At 35.7% G+C, this 10154-nt stretch overlaps 1 protein-coding gene across 2 annotated transcripts; it reads left to right on the forward strand.

Annotated features, from left to right (window-relative positions):
• Window positions 1846-8251, forward strand: LOC18771314 (DExH-box ATP-dependent RNA helicase DExH1). Of its 2 annotated transcripts, XM_007204603.2 has the most exons (16): window positions 1846-2114; window positions 2195-2340; window positions 2467-2566; window positions 2652-2876; window positions 3031-3126; window positions 3544-3819; window positions 4396-4599; window positions 4690-4848; window positions 5029-5121; window positions 5340-5554; window positions 5837-5996; window positions 6138-6411; window positions 6483-6675; window positions 6764-6950; window positions 7400-7768; window positions 7893-8251. In XM_007204603.2, exons 1-16 carry the CDS (start codon window positions 1947-1949, stop codon window positions 8022-8024), a joined length of 2997 nt encoding a protein of 998 aa, XP_007204665.1. In that variant the 5' UTR covers window positions 1846-1946; the 3' UTR covers window positions 8025-8251. The 2 variants fall into 2 exon arrangements, with proteins under 2 accessions (XP_007204665.1, XP_020424242.1); XM_020568653.1 differs by lacking the exon at window positions 1846-2114 and having other exon boundaries at window positions 2224-2340; window positions 2463-2566.

Raw genomic sequence — 10154 nt, forward strand, 5'->3', positions numbered from 1 at the left:
AAAAACCTAGGCCAACTTTTTCCAATAAAAACTTCAACACCTCCCCCTCTCAAAACTTACTCCTTCATGATTATGATTTACGAGTCATAACTACGTGCTTTAATTTACACATGATTAATATCAGCTCCGATCTCTTGGACCACGGGGGTCCAAGAAACTGTGGTCACCCACCGTTGGATGTAACATCCAACGGTTCAAAAAAGTTTCTTAAAAGAAGTGCAAGAGTGAGTGAACCGTTGAATTTACATCCAACGGGAAGTGACCACAAATCTCTTAGACCCCTGTAGTCCAAGAGATCGGGACTGTGATTAATATAACATATTTAACGATAAAAAGTGAATAAGTATACTAGACATTAAATAAACTATTTAGGTTTTTTTTTGGATAAAAATATGATAAAATTTTATTAGATCAATAAGAATAAAAAGTACAAAGGACACATATTGTCAATAGAGCAATCCCAATAATAATATAGTAACTATGGGTAAAACTTCCTCAATGACTGAAAAATTGAAACGAAGAGAATCACACTCGAAAATAACTTTTCTAATTTTTGTACAAATATCACCCGAACTTATATATCAGTTTCAATTTGTCACCTTAAAGAAAAATTTAAGCAAAATGTCACTTTAAGTTTTCAAAATCCATGATTTGTCATCTGACTTTAACATCATCCAATTTTCCCTCCATTTTGAAGGGTATTTTAGTCTTTCTAATATGTAAACCATCTTTTTTATATAATTTAAATATAAAGCTATGTAAACCCTCTTGTTTGGAAAGACTAAAATACCCTTCAAAATGGATGGAAAATTAGATGATGTTAAAGTCATGTGATAAATCATGAATTTTGAAAACTTAAGGTGACATTTGGCTTAATTTTTTCTTTAAGGTGACAAATTGAAACTGATGTATAAGTTCAGGTGACATTTCTACAAATATCCCTTTCTGAAATGTGTTTCAACCACTATAATTTCCTCGAATTTAGTCCAATGATCAAAGACAAAAACTAGTTGCTAACTAGCATGACGCTCTTAAAGAGACTAAGAATGCCCAACAAATTCCACTAAGTTTATGGAATCATGAGACATGAAAACACAGAAAACTTGGAGTTTTTAGACTTTATTGAACAAACTAAACCAAAATAAAAAAAACTAAAATAAAGTCGGCAAAAGAAAAACAAATCACCGCTAATCTTCCTTCAGGGCATGACATAGAGAGCGCGACCTAATTAATCCATTGCCTCAATGCACCAATGAACACTGGATCTACCATGATCAAGTAGCAACACCTCAAAGAGCAGCCTTGCAAGATGAGACACAACCAAAGTCAGCCCATATATGAGACAATAGATCTGCCAAAAGAAGAGTAGATCGACATAGGTTCACTAAAAGCATAAGAACATTGAAGATCTGACGGCCCCCTAGAATCAAAGGACTCTCTCTCTCTCTCTCTCTCTCTCTCTCTCTCTCTCTCTCTCTCTCTCTCTCTCTCTCTTAGAAGTTGGGGTTTTCTTTCAATTCTTTCTTTTATAAGGAACCTCAATGTTTAAATCTATGAAATGCAAGCCTTCTAATACAATTAAATTTTATTAAGACCTTATCAGTAGAAACCTCAATTCACAAATGTACCAAAGAAGAACCAAATTGACAAAACCATATTTTTCCCATACTAATTTATTTAGGGAATTTTTTTATTAAAAAAATAGAGAAAAAAAAAAATGTATTTCTTCGGACGCGTGCCCTTGCGCAACAGCACCGTTAGACTCTCCCACCTGCGCGCACACAAACCTTCCCCCAAACTCTCACAAGTGGGAGAAAGAGGCCACGTGTTTGTTATAAATGTCAGTCCGCTTCCTCTTGGGCACAAGTAACTTCTCGCTTTCCAGACACCTTCTCCTCGCCGCGCCCAAAATCTTCACCTTTCGCTCTGGCATTTCAACCCTCGCCATGTCCAGCCGCCCCAACATCCGAGGCGGTCGCCGAGGCGGCCCCAACTCCGGCGGAGGCCGCCGCGGAGGCAGTGGCCGAGGTCGTGGAGGTGGCCGCGGCGGTGGCGAACAGCGCTGGTGGGACCCGGTATGGCGAGCCGAGCGCCTGAGGCAACAAGCAGCGGAGGTAAAGTTATGTCTTGTTTTGGTTGATTGAGCTTTGGAGAGTCAGAGTCTTAGTGGTAATAAATATGGTGTGCATTGCAGATGGAAGTGCTTGATGAGAATGAATGGTGGGGAAAGATGGAGCAGATGAAGAACGGGCCGGAGCAAGAGATGGTGATCAAGCGCAATTTTAGTCGCAATGATCAGCAAACCCTATCTGACATGGCTTATCAACTGGGGCTTCACTTGTAAGTAGCCTAACGAGGAATTTTATCAAACAGTTACTGTGCATCTTCGTCTTGTTCATGTTTTTGGTTAAGCATATTGATCTTACAGTCTCATGTTTCTTGTTTCTTATGCTTGTGGGAAGAAAGCCATGCGTATAATAAAGGGAAGGCTCTTGTGGTCAGCAAAGTTCCGTTGCCGGATTACAGAGCAGATCTTGATGAGCGTCATGGTTCCACACAAAAAGAGGTATCACTTGACTTATGCTGCATTGCTACAAATTACAATGCTTTAATACCCAAGGTTTTTTCTTTTTTTTTTGTGTTCTCTACAGATTAAAATGTCCACGGAGACTGCCGACAGAGTTGGGAGTCTTTTGCGCAGCTCAGAGTCACAGGGAGAGGTATCTGTTAATGTGGCTTCTGGGTCTGGCCAGGGAAGCAAACAAACTTCTGCTAGTGTAAATTCAAGCAAACCTGTCTCCCAGTTAGAGCCTGATACTGTAAAGGAGAAAGAGAAACTTAGCCGTCAACTTAAGGAGAGGCAGGAACAAATGAAGGTACATATTTGAATACCGTACTTTTGAGTTTGGAATTGTACGTTACCATTGTTATGTAGTAAAAACGAAAATTATTCCTTTTCTTTTTCTTCTTCTTCCTCTTTTGAGTTTTTGTGGGGGAAATGCATCCTTGATATTGGTTACTCATGTGCAGGTGAGCAATAGTTTGAAAGCAATGCAGTTGTTTCGAGAAAAGCTTCCTGCATTCAAAATGAAGTCTGAATTTCTTAGAGCTGTGTCAGAAAATCAGGTGCAATCTTTTATCCGCATTCAATTGAAATTCTCTACTTTTAATCAAGAATCTATGCAAGTTGAACTCTCGTAGGAATTGAAGTTTGTGATGTTTATTCCAGTCTAAACGAAAAAAAGAAAAAGAAAAAAGGTTTTCTCATCATCTGCACAGAGAGAGAGACTACACATATAACGAACAATTTAATGAGCATCATGTACGTTAGTTGCAAAATAGGAGTGCAGTAATTTGGTCTACTGGTCTCTAGTGGCCTGGCGGACCTCTGATAATTTTTCTTTTCTATTTGATGGTTGGGTACTTCTGACAAAATCTCATGAGGAAATCAGAGGTTCCCGTAAATGTTTTACTAAACAACTGATCCTTTTTTGGGGGATGCCACTTATTTGCTTATGCTCCTTAGTTTTGTTTACAATGCAGGTCTTGGTAGTCTCTGGGGAGACAGGTTGTGGAAAAACAACACAGCTTCCTCAATTTATTCTAGAAGATGAGATTTCACGTCTACATGGTGCTGACTGCAACATAATATGCACACAACCTCGTCGTATTTCTGCTGTGTCTGTTGCAGCTCGTATATCCTCCGAAAGGGGAGAGAATCTTGGTGAAACTGTTGGTTATCAGATCCGCCTGGAATCAAAGCGTTCTGCTCAAACACGACTCCTATTTTGCACCACTGGAGTATTACTTCGACAGTTGGTAATACAATTTTTCTGATATGTTTACGACACCTGGTTTAGAATTGTACACTGAATGTTAGAAACACTTGTTAGTAAAAATACCCTCATAAAACCATGTTGTTTTAAGAAATGATTATCCCTCTCCCCTTTTTTTTCCTTCTAGAAAATCTATCATTTTAGGGAATGTCTTCTTTCAAGTCTCAAACCCTGTCATTTATACTCTAATATGTTGAATTTTTTTTTTTTAAACACAATAAATTTATTAATTGGCACGAATTTTTATTTAAAGTATATTTTACTTGATCACAAATTCAAACAACACCTGGAGTGTTGAAAATTTTACTTTTATAGTTTTCTAAGTAACACTAATAATATTGTTGATGTGCTTATACACTCTGAGTTGCCTTGTTACACTCTAACTATGTGCACATGTTTTTCATGCCATGCTTGTACTCCAAAGGCACCAAATTTTTTGTGTACTAGTTTTACCTAAAAGCTTTATCATTATGGTAATGTACAGGGAATCTTACTGATACTTGTAAGCTACACTGTCTGAACATCTATTATGTTTCTTATGTTTGATGTTGAACTACAGGTTCAAGACCCCATGCTAACTGGCGTGAGCCACTTGCTAGTGGATGAAATCCATGAAAGAGGCATGAACGAGGACTTTTTACTAATAATTTTGCGTGACCTTCTTCCTCGGCGTCCAGATCTACGATTAATTCTAATGAGTGCCACCATCAATGCGGACTTGTTCTCCAAATACTTTGGAAATTGCCCAACAATACATATACCAGTATAATCATCTTCCATTTAATAAACTTGTATCATTGGGATTTTTCAAATTATATGTTGTTTTAAATGAATTCTTGTTGACAAATGGCAGGGATTAACTTTCCCTGTGGCAGAATTATTTCTAGAAGACATTCTAGAGAAAACTCGTTATATTGTCAAGTCAGAGTTTGACAACTTGGAAGGGGGAAATTCCAGGAGAAGAAGGAGACAGCAAGATTCCAAGAAGGATCCTTTAACTGAATTATTTGAGGCAATCTTGCATTCCCTGTCATTGTAAATTTCATTTTCGTTCCCATTGAAATCTACCTGCTTATATTGAATAACATAGACTTATAATCAATGAATGTATAAGGCTTTTAAACTTTAGCTTCATCTGTTCCTACATTAATAGTTTTAAAAGTATTTATGAGGTAGTGCTTTGGCCATGCAGGATGTTGATATTGATGCTCACTACAGAAATTACAGCACATCTACAAGAAAGTCTCTTGAAGCGTGGTCTGGTTCACAGCTTGACTTGGGTCTGGTAAAGAACTTGCTTTATCACTAGCATGGTTTTTTAGTTTTTTTTTGCTTTGAAGAATTATGCCGCACATTGTGTTGCATCTGACTCTCTAATGAGCATGCTGACAGAATTTTGTTCGTATGATTGACTAGTTACTTTCATTTTTTATTTAAATAATGAATTCCTTTCCTGTTTTGAAAATGGATAACATAAATTTGCATAAAAAAACATATTGGTAGGTGGAGGCAACAATTGAACATATATGTCGCCATGAGAGAGATGGAGCAATTCTTGTTTTCCTTACAGGCTGGGATGACATTTCAAAGTTACTTGACAAAATTAAGGGAAATAGATTCCTCGGAGATCCTACAAAGTATATGGTTCTTCCCCTGCATGGGTCCATGCCTACCGTCAATCAACGCGAAATATTTGATCGTCCTCCCCTCAACAAAAGGTAAGCATAGAGTGTTGTAAAATTCTACTTATATTCAGGAATTGGAATTTTTCATTTGATCTTACCTTCTATATATGATTATTTATCCTTATCCTAGTATGTGCTTCGGTTCTGGTACCGAATGAAAATGTAATTTGTGCTTTTGTTGTTTGCTAACATGTTGATGATCGCTAGTCACTACCCTGCATAATCCACGGTGTTATAATTTATTAACCTCTCCTTCCCCCTATTTTATTTCACCTGTTTTTCCAAATACTAAATTTCCTCAAATCTATTTCTTAGAAAAATTGTGCTGGCTACAAACATAGCAGAGAGTAGTATCACCATAGATGATGTTGTGTATGTCATAGACTGTGGAAAGGCAAAGGAAACCAGTTATGATGCTTTAAACAAGTTGGCTTGTCTGTTACCATCATGGATTTCAAAGGCTTCAGCACATCAGGTATAATTTACTACCAGAAGTAACCGAATTCAAGGTTTTACCTGTATGTCAAACTTGTTGAGACTCTACCAAGCTGGATCCATTTATGTTTTGTCAAAATAAACATTTTATTAAATTTTATTGCTTTGGTGATGATTCCAGAGGCGAGGGCGTGCTGGCCGTGTGCAGCCTGGAGTTTGTTACAGACTATATCCAAAAATGATCCATGATGCAATGCTCCAATATCAGTTACCTGAAATTCTCCGAACACCTTTGCAAGAGCTATGCCTCCACATCAAAAGTTTGCAGCTTGGAGCTGTTGGGTCTTTTTTGGCTAAGGCACTTCAGCCACCAGATCCTCTTGCTGTTCAAAATGCAATCGAACTTCTCAAAACCATTGGAGCTTTAGATGACATAGAGGGGCTTACTCCGCTTGGTTTGTATCAGTTATGCAAGTCTCTACTGAATAACAGCTCTGGTAGTTGACTGACAAATCTTACATGACAGGTCACCATCTTTGCACACTACCATTGGATCCAAACATTGGGAAAATGCTTCTAATGGGTTCTATCTTTCAATGCCTGAATCCTGCCTTAACAATTGCAGCTGCCCTTGCTCATCGTGACCCTTTTGTCCTACCATTAAATAGGAAAGAGGATGCTGATGCTGCAAAACAATCCTTTGCTGGTGATTCATTCAGGTAAAGCTCATTAAGCTGAGCCGCATTGCTGAATTTTACAAGGTTTATCTTGTTCCTCTTGCTTATTTTATTTATCTATTTTATGTAGTGATCACATAGCTGTTGTCAAGGCTTTTGAAGGATGGAAGGAAGCCAAACATAACGGAACGGGAAAAACATTCTGTTGGGATAACTTTTTATCCCCGGTAACGTTGCAGATGATGGAGGATATGAGGATCCAGTTTCTAGATCTATTATCAAATATTGGCTTTCTTGACAAATCCAGGGGTGCTAACGTAAGCTCTTTAGATTTTAAGGGCCCATTTGGTAACATTTTTGTGTTCTGTTTTTTTTAATTTTTTTTTTAATTTTTGGATTGAAAATAGGGAGTGGGGAGGGAGAGAGAAGAAAGAGTTAGGTGTGAGAAACAATAAATATATGTAGAACGACATTTAAGTAAAAACTGAAACAATTAACAAAATGTTTTTAGTTTTCAGTTTTAATTCGTCTATTCGCCCTCCATCTCTTTATCATTTCTCTTATTTCTCTCATCTAAAACAAAAAACAAAAAATAAAAATGTAACCAAATGAACTCCAAGTTTTTTTCTTGTAAAAGTGCTATTTTCCTTTTAATTATGATCTTGTTGATGCTGCACTTAATCAACTGTTATTCTCTCTCAATCCACCTTCCAAGTAATGTGCTAAAGTGGCCTCTGCCTTAACTAAATATAACATGTGCATGCAGGCTTACAATCAATACAGCCATGACCTGGAGATGGTATGTGCAATCCTCTGTGCTGGGCTCTATCCGAATGTTGTGCAGTGTAAAAGAAGAGGAAAGCGGACAGCATTCTATACTAAAGAAGTTGGTAAAATTGATATCCATCCTGCATCGGTCAATGCTGGGGTTCATTTATTCCCTCTCCCTTACATGGTTTATAGTGAAAAAGTGAAGACAACCAACATTTTCATTCGAGACTCTACAAATATATCAGATTATGCTTTACTTCTGTTTGGTGGTAGTCTTATCCCTAGCAAGACTGGTGAGGGTATTGAGATGCTTGGAGGTTACCTTCATTTCTCTGCATCAAAGAGTGTTTTAGAATTAATTCGGGTAATGCCTCTCAAGATCTCATGTTAAATTTGTCATCTCTAGTATGGCAGCTGCTCCTACCCATTTTATTTAGATAGTCAAAACAATGTCTTGAATAGTTGTCTTTGGTTATCGATTCTTGCAGAAATTGCGTGGTGAACTTGACAAGCTTCTAAACAGGAAGATTGACAACCCAGGATTGGACGTCTCAAGCGAGGGAAAGGGAGTGGTTTCGGCTGTGGTTGAGCTATTGCATAGTCAAAATGTACGATATTAAATCATTTGTTCCTTATGGATCGTCACAGTTTTGAAGTCAACTCATTTTTCTTTACAGTAGAAGATAGTGTGTTGCGGTAAAATTTTGTCCCTTATTATGTAATGCAGTTCGCGGTGTGAATGTACCCTTTTGATAAGTTATCTTTGTTGACAGGGTTTAAAATGATGTTTAGTTTAATAAATTTCTAGTAAAAATAGGAGGTTAACAATAAACAATTGTTAATTTCATTTTAAATCTAAACAACTCTTAATATTGGATTAAGTCAATCATTACCTTAATATGTTGTTCTTATATTGTTTTTAATACACTTAAATAATTATTAACTTTTAATGTTGTGAAATTTTTTATGGGTTCAGATTCTTTGCTTTGTTAGGATCTACTTGACTTTTAATATTTACATGTTCGAGCCTAATTGAGTCCTTAGTATTTCAAAAATAGAATATTAAGTAATAATAATAATTAAAATATAATTACTGATTTAACAAATTAAATGAGGCAAAGATATTATTTAATTACCAAAAATAAAATTTTAAAAAATTAATTAAACTAAAAATACTAAATTTATGATTATTTTTTTTAAAATAATTGTATAGCCGACCGGCTATGTTAGTTTTTTTTAATTTTATTTAAAAATTAGTATAGCCACGTGGCTTTACTAGTTTTTACTCATGGAGACCTAGCCGCTAGGCGAGTCTTCTTTTATTATATATATATATAGGGTAATGCTAGGCTTACCACATTTTTATACCACATTGTGTACCACCTCTCTAATAGAGGTGGAGTCCACCAATACAATGGGGCTTACCTCTATTAGAGAGGTGGTACACAATGTAGTATGAAAAATGTGGTAAGCCTAGCATTTTCCATATACATATATGTATATGAATAGTACAACCGAGCGGTTATACCTGGCTATACTATTCAAAAAAAATTATAAAAAGGACCCTCCTATTTGCATTAGTTTGTACTTTATAGATCTTAATTTGGTAGTTTCAACATATCCAAAGTAGATATTAATCTTCCACTATATAATATTTCAATTTTTTTTTTATAACATATATTATTCTTATTCAATAATATGTGAGAATTATTTGTATAATACGTGCATTTTCTCTGTCTTAATGAAAATTTTGTAAAAACAAAAGTGTATTAAATGTTAGAAATACCTACGTACATGTACAATATGACTATTGTATGTTTGCTTATTAAAAAAAGTGAGACGTGTATAGAATACTAATATATTTTTGAAAAATATGTGTGTGTGTGTGTGTATCTATATATATGTGTGTGTGTGTGTGTAAAATCTTATAGCCGCTCTCTATATTATTTAATAAAGACAAATTTTAAATTTAAAAAAAAAAAACAGTAAAGCCGCTCTCTATACTATGTTTTTAACCAAAAATGTCGTATAGCCACTCGGATTTAAATTTTTTTTTAATTTTCAAAAGGACCCTCCTATTTGCCCTAGTTTGTACTTTATAGACCTTCATTCAGCCCATGTATTTTTTAAAAAAATTTCAAAACAGAGTCTAGCCGTGGGGCTATACTTCTTAATTAAAAAATTAATGATAAAAAAGGACCCTCCTACTTGCATTGGTTTGTACCTTATGGATATTAATTTGCAACCTATCCAAAATAGATATTAATCTTCCACTGTTTGATATTTTAATATAATTTTTATACCACATGTTATTATTATTCAATAATGCGTGAGAATTATTTGTATAATACGTGAATTTTGTGTGTCTTATTGAAAATTTCCTCAAAAATACGTGTACAAAACATTAGAAATACGTACGTATATGTACAATACGACTATTGTATGTTTGCTTTTTAAAGAAAACGTGAGACGTGTATGGAACACGAGTGTATTGTTGAAAAATACGTACCTACATATGTGTGTGTGTGTGTGTGTACTGAGTATAGCCGTGCGGCTATACTGTTTTCAAATATAAAAAAGCCCCCTCCCAAGCATCAAGAGCCACGTGTCAAGTTAAAAAAATTTCAAAACAGAGTATAGCCGTGCGGCTATACTATTTTTAATATAAAAAAGGTCCCCAATCAATAGGCGCCACGTGTCAGCCCATGTATTTTTTTATAAAAATTTCAAAACAGAGTATAGCCGTGCGG

This window comes from Prunus persica, chromosome G7 (genome assembly GCF_000346465.2).
Source record: "Prunus persica cultivar Lovell chromosome G7, Prunus_persica_NCBIv2, whole genome shotgun sequence".
NCBI lineage: Eukaryota > Viridiplantae > Streptophyta > Magnoliopsida > Rosales > Rosaceae > Prunus > Prunus persica.